At 39.6% G+C, this 13,152-nt stretch overlaps 1 protein-coding gene across 3 annotated transcripts in view; it reads right to left on the reverse strand.

Annotated features, from left to right (window-relative positions):
* kdm6a (lysine (K)-specific demethylase 6A) overlaps positions 1–13,152 on the reverse strand; it is a 53,525-nt gene that overhangs the window by 15,724 nt on the left and 24,649 nt on the right. For 2 of the 3 annotated variants that reach the window (XM_049484557.1, XM_022680593.2), the window contains 8 exons: positions 10,585–10,711; positions 7,826–7,924; positions 5,687–5,906; positions 4,232–4,366; positions 3,403–3,546; positions 3,208–3,285; positions 3,000–3,104; positions 376–780 (listed from right to left, as the gene is read on the reverse strand). In XM_049484557.1, coding sequence (XP_049340514.1) covers positions 376–780; positions 3,000–3,104; positions 3,208–3,285; positions 3,403–3,546; positions 4,232–4,366; positions 5,687–5,906; positions 7,826–7,924; positions 10,585–10,711 — 1,313 coding nt within the window. The remainder of the gene's footprint in view (positions 1–375; positions 781–2,999; positions 3,105–3,207; positions 3,286–3,402; positions 3,547–4,231; positions 4,367–5,686; positions 5,907–7,825; positions 7,925–10,584; positions 10,712–13,152) is intronic. The other variant, XM_049484558.1, reaches the window with a different exon arrangement.

Below are 13,152 nucleotides of genomic sequence, written 5' to 3' on the forward strand. Positions count from 1 at the left end.
TCCAACTAAACAAACTCACCAACTGAATCTGACCAGGAAAACTAATCAGCAAGTAAGTGAGCAAGTGCCAGGCTAAAAGCGGGGAGAAAAAAAAAAACATGGGGGGAAAAAGAAAAACTGTGAAAGTCATAAAAAAAAATAATAATAATAAATAAAATAAAATAAAATAAAATAAAATAAAATAAATAAATAAATGACATTCATATAAACAAATCAATGTACAATATGGTACCATTACATTATATAAATAAATATTGTACTCTACTGGCTACGTAGGTGCTACTAGCTATGATATTTAACCGCCCTTAATATTTCAGGAGAAACTATTGCTATTTTAACTCATACACTATGCACCAATAGTTCACGCTCTCTCACCTGAGTGAAGTTGGTATGTTGGCTTTTCCACGGCTGGTCGTTCACACTGCTGCCGCTGCTGGTGGGGGTTGAACACGTATGAGGTAGTGCGTTTTGCTGTAGGTAAGGCACATTTCCGTTGCTCCCCTGTCCTGGTATATGATTATTGCCCACAGAGTGTCTTTCTGTGTGACCCAGGGCACCAGCAGTGCTGCAGGGGGAGGGGCTTGCAGCGACAGGTCCGTTGGCCATTGGTTGGAGAGAGCAGGGGGAAGAGGCTGAGGGCTGGGATGTTGGGGACGTGTGAGAAAGTGAGACATGTGGGTGTTGAGGCGAGGAGAGAGAGTTTGAATCCGGCAGTGAGGGGTCGGCTGAAGGGCCGTTGGATAAGGTGGGCCGCACTTCAACAGCAGCATTTAGTCTAATCTGTTTATTAAAAAAAAGGGGGGGGGAAGGGGAGAGAGAGAAGTTCATCCAATTAAATATTTAATCATAATAATTTGACATAATTCCATATCGACATAATTCCATGGTTATTCAAGTTATCCAAAAGCAGTGTGTAAGACTGGTGGAGGAGAACACAAGGGTTATTGCACCAAATAAAGATTTCTGAACTCTATAAACTCTATGATCATCTTTGTTATTTTAACAATTTCTCATTCTCTGCAAATAAAAGCTCTAAATGACAATATTTTTGTTTGTTGTTTTATTCTATAAACTCCTGACAACATTTCTCCCAAATTCCAAAGTTCATTTTACTCAAAGATAAACCTATAAACAGCAAAATTAGAGAAACTGATTCAGAAACTGAAGTGGTCTCATATTTTCCGGTGCTGTATGTGTGAATATCTACATTTTACCATTTGTTTGACAACAGTAAAGAGGGTGGGTTGCCAAATATTTTGACCCCTAAAAGGTGTTGCTCAGTAAAACAAGTAAAGAATGCTGCAGAATATTACAGGTTAAGAACGCCTGCTGCAGAATATTGATACTCAGTCTAATTTCGTCCACTTATCAGTATTTACTGTTTATGGTTGGAGAGTTGACGAATTTTCCAAATGCAAGCTGTTAGCTACTCTGCTAATGCCACTCTAATTAACTACAGGTGCTGGTCAACGAATTAGAATAATTTGAAATAGTGCAATCATAAAATTCTTTGAATGCATTTTTTGTGCAGAAAGCAAATCAGGTGTTCACCGCACCTGTCCTACTCGTTAGACTAATCACAGAACTCATTACCTGGAAAAAAATTTGCTCAGCTGAGCTTTCCAAAAGGCCCATTTAGGCCATTTAACTGTGACACTGTTGTTTTATTGAATTAGAATAATGGAGAAACCGTTTCATTGAATTAGAATAATTTTTATTATAATTACAATCATCACTTTCTCAGTATTTTGTGGCTGCCCCCTTGGCTTGTATGACTGCCTGAAGTCTCCGCGGCATCGATTTGACCAGCTTGTCGCAAGTTTCCGCACTCACAGCTTCCCAGGCAGTGGCGATGTTCTGCTTCAGTTGGTCCAGCGTAGTAGGCTTTCTGTCGCGAATTTTCCGCTTGACGATGGCCCAAAGGTTTTCAATGACATTGAGGTCAGGCGAGTTGGCCGGCCATGCCAAAACTTCAAGCTGTTTTTTAGTGAACCAATCTTTGGTCGACTTTGCCGCATGAGCCGGTGCAAGATCCTGTTGAAATATTAAGTCTTCTTCGCCGAACTGTTCCTCAACAGTCGGAATCAGGAACGTTTCCAGAACATCTTGATATACGGCAGCATTGACAGTCTTCTTGAGGAAGCAGAGTTTCCCTACACCTCGAGCGGACATGCATCCCCAGACCATAACGCTCTGGGGAAACTTGAGGGATCTTTTCACGCACTCGTGGTTGTAGGTTTCGCCACCACGACGCCAGACACGAGGACCTTGGTCACCGAAGGAGATGCAGAAGCGTGATTCGTCACTGAAGACAACTTTCTGCCAGTCTTCAGCAGTCCACTCGCCGTGTTCTTTGGCCCACTTCAGCCGTTTCTCCATTTGTTTCTTGTTCAGCATCGGTTTTACTGCTGGAACGCGAGATTTGAAGCCGAGTTCGCGCAGACGACGGTAAGTGGTTGATCTGGAGACGTCAGCGCCGGTCTGCTTGTTCCACAAGTCGGTGAGCTCGGAAGTGGACTTGAACTGGTTGCTGACTGCGATCTTTCTCAGCTGCTTGTTGTCGCGAGCAGAAGTTTTTCGGACGCCGGAACAGTTGGTGCGCTTGCTGCAGTTTTTCTTGAGAGCTTTGCAGCTTTTTACAACTTAGAAATTCTACTCAACCCTGACTTTATACTGCACAGTGAACACTCTTCACAGAAAACAAAAATTCGAGCATTTATTCTAATTCAATGAAACGGTTTCTCCATTATTCTAATTCAATAAAACAACAGCGTCACAGTTAAATGGCCTAAATGGGCCTTTTGGAAAGCTCAGCTGAGCAAATTTTTCCAGGTAACGAGTTCTGTAATTAGTCTAACGAGTAGGACAGGTGCGGTGAACACCTGATTTGCTTTCTGCACAAAAAATGCATTCAAAGAATTTCATGATTGCACTATTTCAAATTATTCTAATTCGTTGACCAGCACCTGTACACTCTCTGCACTATAGCTGTATATTACCTGCTGATGCTGCTGCATAAGTACAAGATGCTTTTCCAACTTCTCCAACATCTTCAGCTGCACTGGGTTCAGGTTCGCCTTGTTGGCTCTTAACTGTTCCAGCAGCTGTAAGTACAGGAATAAAAATAATTTATATATTAATTATGACAATACAAATGTATGAATTCAAATATTTTTACTAGAGAGAGCCTCAACCAAGTCTACAAACCTGAAGCTTCTGGGGAGTTAGGTACCAATTGGGGATTTGGTGCTGGACTGGGTTGTGTGTCCAAGAATCTAAAGAGTTCTGTGTGTGTTTGCAGGAAGAGAGAGAGATAAGGTTTTAATACCACAAGTAAAAAAATTAAACTATTAATCTTCAAAAGAACAAATTCCACTTTAACAGCATGGCATTGCTCTGTACCTTGGATGGGCTGGTGGTTCTTTTCCTCTTGGCAGGGCTGGAATGATCATCATCCCCCTGAGTGGGGGAGAGAACGTGTGGAGGCAGGGATTGACTGGGAAGCTGGCCTTGGCCTTCACCACACAGATTAGCTTTACATGTTTGCTGTGGGTAATAATAAGAGTACAGTACAGCAGCTGGGAGACGTTCACACAACAGTGAGCAATTCAAAATGGGCTCTGTATCATTATCAATATCATTCAGATCTACATAGCACTTTAATTCGAATATACTTTCTTCATAAACTTTCCAAGCTTTGCAGTACAGATTCAAGCTTTTTTTTCTTGGCAGAAGTAATGGAATGACATGAACAAAAAAAAAAAATAGCATTGAGTCAACACCACTGTTTGACACTGAATATCAATACCAAACATTTCAATGCCAAACAGTCGCCCAAGAAAAAAAATATCAGTTAACAAGAGCAAGGAAAGTTTATGACTAATTTTTGACTGATCAAACTTTAACCACATCCTCAGCTCAAGGTAAAACATCCACACTACCGCTGACAGACAAAAAAAAAAAAAAAGAAGTGTTTTGAATGTGGTCTATATTGATCTATATGTGGCTACTAAGAACAGCAATTCTGTACAAATGAATGAGTCAGCCAATATTGAGTAGAGTTCTATGATCAAATGAATAAGCTGTAACTATGACTTATGAACAGCGTTATGAACAATAATGTATAAATAATAATAAATCAAAAATAACAAAAAAGAAGTTGAAATATGTCTACTGATCTAAAACATCATTAATTTTATGTGTGTGTGGTCTAGCTGAGCTGGTGTCTCACCTGCTGTGCTGTGTTCAGGGCTCCCTGTCTGGAGGTAAGCTCTGCTGGGATTGGCAGGCTCCACGCCTCCTCAATACTAGGAAGTACTTTACTTTTACTCGGTAGACTACCTTGTTGCAGATTACACAACTGAGCCTAGAAAAGATTGTGTAACAATCACAATTGGATGTATAAATGCAAGGTTCTCTAAGCTGAAACTTAAAGCTATCACATAAAACACATTATTTTAAATGCAATGAAGTACAAAAATGTATAAATAATACCAGGCATCGTAACTCAAAATACAAAAGTTCAAGCATGGAATGGAAGTATGCATCAATGATCAATCTTAACAGAGCTAACTGACAGTAGAAATACTCTTTTATGATTAGAGATGCACCTTAATGAAAATTTTTGAATTCAACCAAACAAGTTGAACTGGATGCTGAATGATTTAGTTAATTTAAGTTTTTGTAAGAAAAGTGTAAAAAAGAACTTGAACTTGGCGTTGGAGTTTGTAGGCTCAATGTTGGCTCTCTCCCACACTCCCTGCTAGTACTGTTATCACAGCCCTCCATCACAGCCCTCCATCACAGCCCTCCATCACAGCCCTCCATCACAGCCCTCCATCACAGCCCTCCATCACAGCCCTCCATCACAGCCCTCCATCACAGCCTTTTCTGCTGGTTAACTAGTTAACTTTAGGGTTTTATCATATGGTTAGAAAGTGGGCAGGTGGTGCAGCAATTATTAATTAAGCCAAATTAATTCCTCTGTAAAGTGGAGCTAAAACTAGATTTTTTTTTACATTTTATTTATTATTCTCTGCAGACCCCTTGCAACATATAAGGTGGAACAGAAACGGTAGACAGCTAGCAAGCAACTGAAACAAACTACTATTATGCTTGTTATAAAGAAAAATGGCCATGAAACATTATAACCACTATATTACCATAGTGTACTTTAGTCATTTTTAACAGGGAAAATACTTAAATTTGTAAGTTTCTTTGGTCGCTTGTTGTGGTGTCGTCTTGCCAGTGATTCTCATATCCCTCTGCTTTGAGTGTGCCTCTGAAAAATCTCCATTTGAAGGGTCATATACCCCCAACACTTTCCCTAACCTACCACTCCAGACTAACAAAAATTGAGACGCCCTACACATATATGTGTACGCACAAAACAGAGGGGTAGGGCTAGGTGATAGCAAAAGGGGTGGAGTGAGACTGAGCCCTATAATAAAATAGTCTCTGCTTGATAAAAATGTACTCTTTTCACTTAATGTTTTTGTGGTTGCCAAATATTTGGTGCATCCCTAGTTATGATATCAAGTCAACTATTCAAAAATACAATGATACAATTAATAAAATAATACAATGAAAAATCTTTGAACACAAAATATGACATGATCAGCACAAGGAACTGGTCACATGGCAAAATGCAACATCAAAATACAAAGTTCACTGGATGGGTTTCTACCTGTAGACACTTAATCCGAGAAGTGAGGGCAGTGATGTTGGTGCAGGACTTGCTGCAGGTGGCGTTAAAGTAGCACTTGATGGCGTCCTGCGGCTGGTTGCAAGATTCGTAGAGCGTGCCCAGGTCCATCCAGGCGGCTGCGTGGCTGTGGTCCAACTGTACTGCACATATATATGCCTGAAGGGCATCCATTGGCTGGTTCTGCTGCTGATACAACACTCTGGGGACGAGGCCAGCAGAAAGTAGGGGAAGGCAACAGAGAAGAAGAGGAAGAGAAAGAGAGATAATGAGGGTATGAAGTCCTAGCTTGTGTACCCTTTGTGGGCAGCATACAATGCAGCATTACATATTTCAACATTACATATTTCAAATCAGGATAGACCAGCCGCCATAGAATGCAGCATCTGCTGCCAAAGCGAATCCCAATTAGCATGCTAAAAAAAAAAAATCACTGGTAAATGACAGTGGTAAAGTTATGTGCAATAGTAGTTTAGTACTAACAAACAAAAAAACGTTGCGGGAACCATAGTGTGCGCAATCCCACTACCCACACAAACTGAAATCACCTCTCGCAGGTCGACCTTGTACAATTTGTGTCAACCATCCTCTGGGCCCATATTAGCAGCTACGCTTCTGACCACAGGACTGCTTTAGGCTGGATATTTTTGGACGTCCCTAAACGTTGCAGTGACACTGATGTGAGTCACTGCAAGGTTGAGGTTGAGCACTACTTAAACCAACGGTTTCCACAAAAATCGTCAGTGCATCTTATAATCAGGTACGCCTTATGTATGAAAATAGACCAGAATATAGGCGTTTAGTGATAATGCGCTTTATAATTCTGTGCACCTTACAGTGCAAAAAAAACGGTATATAAAATAGCAAATATATGTACAATGTAGTAGAGCTTGTTTTTAACATACTAAAAATGTAACATAGTAGAAAACATTTACAATTCAGAGGTGGAGAAAGAAAAATAACTTTTTCTGCACAAACAAAAATGTAAATGTTCTAATAGCTAGTAGCTAGCTCCTACTCCTCCATGCAGAATTCTTTCAGCTGTGGAGTAAGGTGTTTCTCTTTATATAAAAAAATAAAAATAAAAATAAAAATAAAAAAAATCACCCCACAGCAAGTCAGTAGGTTAAAGACCTGACCTTTAACTTGGCCATTCCAGAACGTTTTGAGATTTGGTTTATGTGGTGTGTTCTTTTAAGTTAATAATAATTTAGAAGGAAATAAGCTGATTGAAAATGTAATATGCAGCTGTGCCATTTTTGCCTTCACAGTTGCAAACAAATGCTACATTTAATTTAAAGGCATAAAATATGTCTCATCCTGAAACAAACCAAACTAATATTCTTTTTCAGCCTAACAAGAAATATCTGTATTGTGGTCAAGGTATTACAAGCTGAACAGCCAAGTAGGTTGGTTGGTTAGTTGAGTTTAACGCCACATCAGCTCGTCAGCTATTTCGTGGCAGGATAGGTATTGTTTTATTCACAAGGTTCTATGATCTCGTCCTTAGATGAGGACTCGTAGGTAACAGTTAAAAAGGTCAGTACTTTGTTTGCATTGTCTTTGTTGAAAATGTCCACTAGTGTATCTGACAGGCAGATTTTTTGTTTCGTAGATAAGTATCTTGGGCATTCGGTAAATATATGTTTTATAGTAATAGTTCGTTGGCACACATCACAATGTGGGGGTCGTTCGCCCTTCAGTAAAAAGGAGTGCGTCAGTCTGGTGTGGCCAATGCGGCATCTTGAGTAAATGACTTGATCCCATCTATTGTCTACATACGTGTTGGTAACAGCCAAGTAGGAAATACTACAAAATATATGAACAGTGCTCTTCATTTAAACAAGACTGCAGCTCTCAATCATGTTTATTTTCTAATCCCCCTTTTGCCAGTGATGACCAGAAGGTTAGGGTTTGACTTTTAGTGGAAATCTGACTCCCAGTGTCCTTCAGATCATGTAACAGTTCAAAGAGCATGACAATAGTGGAACCAGCAAGCATGTCCTGGAGGGAGAAACACCCACCAGGTGTGCTGTTCACAACCCTGACCACCCATTTTCATCATAAAATAAGAGTAATAGAGTAAAAAACAAAAAACAAAAGAGTCCTTATGGTGCTTACCCTATTGAACACCACGTATCAGCACTGGCCTCTGACTTGTCAATGGACTGTCGGTAAGAGATGAATGCATCCTGGACCTTTCCAATACTGGAGTAGCACCTGCATGAAAGAGGGAGAGGAAATGTTCACATACATTTAGTAAGAGTACTGATCTTTGTACACAGTAGCCCTGTAATAATTAAATAAATACACGTAATAAAGGGAAGTGAATTACGTGTTAATGATCTAACTACCAAGCTCCATGTGTAATTATGAACCATTTAAGTATTTAAATCCAATTAACTCTAACACTGATTAATCTATTCAGAGCTAAAGTTATCTCTCGTTCAAACAGTGATCACTGGTATGGCTGCAAATATGGCTGCAACAGTGTAATGTTTTTTGCTTAATTTTTAAAAAAAGAAAATAAAGGCTTGCGATGCAAATAGTGGCTAGACAAACCTGGATACTGGACTATGTTAAATCTGGTTTTCTGACTTAACATGAGATACAGGTGCTGGTCAACGAATTAGAATAATTTGAAATAGTGCAATCATGAAATTCTTTGAATGCATTTTTTGTGTAGAAAGCAAATCAGGTGTTCACCGCACCTGTCCTACTCGTTAGACTAATCACAGAACTCGTTACCTGGAAAAAAATTTGCTCAGCTGAGCTTTCCAAAAGGCCCATTTAGGCCATTTAACTGTGACACTGTTGTTTTATTGAATTAGAATAATGGAAAAACCGTTTCATTGAATTAGAATAATTTTTATTATAATTACAATAATCACTTTCTCAGTATTTTGTGGCTGCCCCCTTGGCTTGTATGACTGCCTGAAGTCTCCGCGGCATCGATTTGACCAGCTTGTCGCAAGTTTCCGCACTCACAGCTTCCCAGGCAGTGGCGATGTTCTGCTTCAGTTGGTCCAGCGTAGTAGGCTTTCTGTCGCAAATTTTCCGCTTGACGATGGCCCAAAGGTTTTCAATGACATTGAGGTCAGGCGAGTTGGCCGGCCATGCCAAAACTTCAAGCTGTTTTTTAGTGAACCAATCTTTGGTCGACTTTGCCGCATGAGCCGGTGCAAGATCCTGTTGAAATATGAAGTCTTCTTCGCCGAACTGTTCCTCAACAGTCGGAATCAGGAACGTTTCCAGAACATCTTGACATACGGCAGCATTGACAGTCTTCTTGAGGAAGCAGAGTTTCCCTACACCTCGAGCGGACATGCATCCCCAGACCATAACGCTCTGGGGAAACTTGATGGATCTTTTCACGCACTCGTGGTTGTAGGTTTCGCCACGACGACGCCAGACACGAGGACCTTGGTCACCGAAGGAGATGCAGAAGCGTGATTCGTCACTGAAGACCACTTTCTGCCAGTCTTCAGCAGTCCACTCGCCGTGTTCTTTTGCCCACTTCAGCCGTTTCTCCATTTGTTTCTTGTTCAGCATCGGTTTTACTGCTGGAACGCGAGATTTGAAGCCGAGTTCGCGCAGACGACGGTAAGTGGTTGATCTGGAGACGTCAGCGCCGGTCTGCTTGTTCCACAAGTCGGTGAGCTCGGAAGTGGACTTGAACCGGTTGCTGACTGCGATCTTTCTCAGCTGCTTGTTGTCGCGAGCAGAAGTTTTTTGGACGCCGGAACAGTTGGTGCGCTTGCTGCAGTTTTTCTTGAGAGCTTTGCAGACGGAAGACTGGCTGATGCCGAGCTGCTCAGCAATTTTAGTTTGGGTCAAGCCTTGTTGGCGAAGGGCTTGAATTTGAGCCACTATTCCGGTTGAGAGGTCGCGCTGCTTACCCATGATTGATTTTACAACTTAGAAATTCTACTCAACCCTGACTTTATACTGCACAGTGAACACTCTTCACAGAAAACAAAAATTTGAGCATTTATTCTAATTCAATGAAACGGTTTCTCCATTATTCTAATTCAATAAAACAACAGTGTCACAGTTAAATGGCCTAAATGGGCCTTTTGGAAAGCTCAGCTGAGCAAATTTTTTTCCAGGTAACGAGTTCTGTGATTAGTCTAACGAGTAGGACAGGTGCGGTGAACACCTGATTTGCTTTCTACACAAAAAATGCATTCAAAGAATTTCATGATTGCACTATTTCAAATTATTCTAATTCGTTGACCAGCACCTGTAGATCAGTTTTCAGGGCACTGTGGACAAGTCTAATCTGCTCAAATCAGATTTGATTCACTTTCCTATGTGTCGTTGATTGGATATTTATCAGATTTGAGAGCATGCATCATGAATATGAACAGTCCGGTCTGATTTTAGGTGGCTTTTTTATGATTTTTGAATAAAATAAGCTGATTTTTGCTTTATAACCAGCCAATAAACTTATAAAACAAGACACGTCAAACATCATGAAAAATCCCAAATCTAAGCTGTAGCATATTTGATTTCTACAACAATCTGGATACATGTTGTTGTTTATTTGCAGCGGGTGTTGTGATAACCAGTTTATTTTCAGCATCATGGTTTGTTTTCATGCATGCACAGACTGATGCACTTAAGGACATGGATGTCATTACCAGTTAAATTAGAGACAAACACAGATTACTTATATGTATTATAAGTGTAAGTGTAAACAGTGAACATAGCCTATTCTGGTTTGAGCAACAAAAAAAGGGTTGTAACTCGCTGAGATTGTAAATGTAGGGTCTAAATGTTTATTTATCTTCTAAATAAACACATTACCTAACAAAACCTGTTCTGAGAGAAGAGAATGTCTGGAACAGAAATCTAAAAATAATGAGAGATTAAATTACCTGCCCAGGAAGTACCACGATTGCCCAGAGTTGGAGTCTGCTTCCAGAGACTTCTGCAGACACTGAATAGCATAGCTGTCCTTGTTGGCTTTATCTCCTAGCTGCTCTACTGTGTGATGCATCCAGCCTGTGGACGGCAGCAGGAAACAGAAGAATCAGAGCAGTTATCACACGGTCCCCCAAAAAATAAGAAGCAAAGAAATAAAGAAAAAGGAAAAAAAATTAAATTAAATTAAATTGGTGGCCTCCACCACCAAACTAGTTCAGTTTAGTCAAATCTGAAATGGAACAAATGGTTCGTCTTCTTGTCGTCTTTGTCCGTAGAGAGGAAACTGGAGATGGAGGGGAGGAGGTAGGGGGTCTCTCACTACAACTAACAGCTTCAAAAGATCCCATCAGAGACCGCCCTACCCAAACAGCCCTCCTCTACACACTCAGCCAGCCAGACAGCAGTTAAAAAACAGAGAGAGAGAGAGAGAGAGAGAGAGAGACTGCCTCTCCCAGGCAATGATCCCAGCTGAGCCATTAACACCTGTGGCAAGCGCCTGTGCCAGGACCAGTCACCATAGTAACTGCACCAGTGCCTGCAATTCCAGGGCAACGTGGAAATGGTTTTATGACACTGGTCTTGTCTTCCATCCCCCAGACCAGCTCTTAAATACTAGACTGGCTAAAGATTACAGCGGAACTTGTCTGAGATGTTTGAGAATGGGGGGTGGGTGTAAAAGTCAGAGATAGTGAGTTAAGACTGTTTTAGTCTGCTCATTTTAGTGCGCACAATGGATCTAAGGTGATTTAAAGTGATAAATCTACAATAAGACCAGAGACATTTGCATTAATTTTGGGGGACAAGGCACAAAAGCCCTGATCATATGGAGATAATTTTATAAAATTATGAAGTTATAAAATTTTCCCAAACACAAGAGTTATGTCTAAATACCAGCATAACATGCCTGCATGTAGTTAAAATAAGATATTGTCTTAGATTATTGATTTCATCACAAATACAAATGTTTTTGAGTTTGGGGTTGCAGTTGCATGTTTAAGAGGCATCATCAAAAATCATCATAATAATAGAACATTAGAAATCATTCAAATTTAAGATTAGAATTAGGATTGTCATAAATACACTAACAAATACTGCACAAAATCAAACTACAGCACAAATATATAGCACAAATCTCTAGCAAATCTACCGACAGCACAAAGTCTATCCACAGCACAAAACCAACCTACAGCACAAATGTTGTATACAATCTAACTACAGCACATTTATAACCTCTTGAGACCCTGCGTCCTCATATGAGGACATCACATTTCTGCTTCTCTGCAACATTATACTTAATACTTTTGCAGAACTTTAACCCTTTGGCCTCATATGGACACATTGCTGTATCAACTAGTGGCCACATGACAACATTCAACACTTGTTTGAAATGAAGAGGGTGGGAATCCCAGTCAAAGGTTTCTACAGCCAGTTCAGACAGAAACGTGGGCCAGATACAATTTTATGTTTGAAACTATTCTCCTTATGTTTTTTTGCTCTGCTTACTGTCATAAGATAAAAGGTTGTTTTTGGACTTATTGGGTTAAACGTAGTTCTTAAATGTTAAAATAAACAACAATTTCTAATTGAAGACATTGTTTTTTGCTTGTTAGATTCTAAAGTCAGGGTCTCAGGAGGATAAAACATGATATACAGCACAAAATCAAACTACAGCACAAACCTATAGCACAAACACATGGGCCTAAATTAATGCTACTGTACACAATCTAACTACAGAACAAACAGGTCACTAACAGCACACAGCAAATCTATACCACAAATCATAACTATAGCACACATCTATAGAACATCTACTGCACAACTACAGCACAAAGTCTAACCACAGCATAACATCAATAAAACATCTAACTACAGCACAAATGTATAAAACAAGATCTATAGCACAAAATATAACTACAGGACAAAACCTATAGCACAAACAATGGCACAAAACTAATGCATAAAACTATTTGAACACATCTCACTATAGTACAAATCTATAGCCAACATCTACAGTGCATCTACACTACTGCACACAATCTATAAGACAAAATCTTAACCTATACTACAAATCTATAGTACTAAATTTAGCTATATTACAGATCTACAGAACAAACACTAATTACAAGACAAAACATTTAGCACAAATTTATGGCCCAAAACTACTGCACAAAACTTTTCGACTAAAACTATTGTTCACACATCTTTCTATAGTACAAATCTACAGTCCAAATGTGTAGTTTATCTAAACTACTGCACACAATCTATCAGACAAGATAAACAGCACAAAATCTTAAGCATAAAAAACTATAGTACAAAAATCTACCTATACTACAAATGTATAGTACTAAATTTAGCTATATTACAGATGTATAGAATAAACTCTAACTACAGCACAGATCTATAGCTTATCTCTAAAGCACTAAACTATTGTATCTATAGGAGAAACTGTACCTGTATTCTGTTTGCATTTCAACTCACATAATAATATGCATCTAATAACAAATGTATTACAACATCAC

The sequence above is a fragment of the Astyanax mexicanus genome, chromosome 11 (assembly GCF_023375975.1).
Source record: "Astyanax mexicanus isolate ESR-SI-001 chromosome 11, AstMex3_surface, whole genome shotgun sequence".
NCBI classification, from domain to species: domain Eukaryota; kingdom Metazoa; phylum Chordata; class Actinopteri; order Characiformes; family Acestrorhamphidae; genus Astyanax; species Astyanax mexicanus.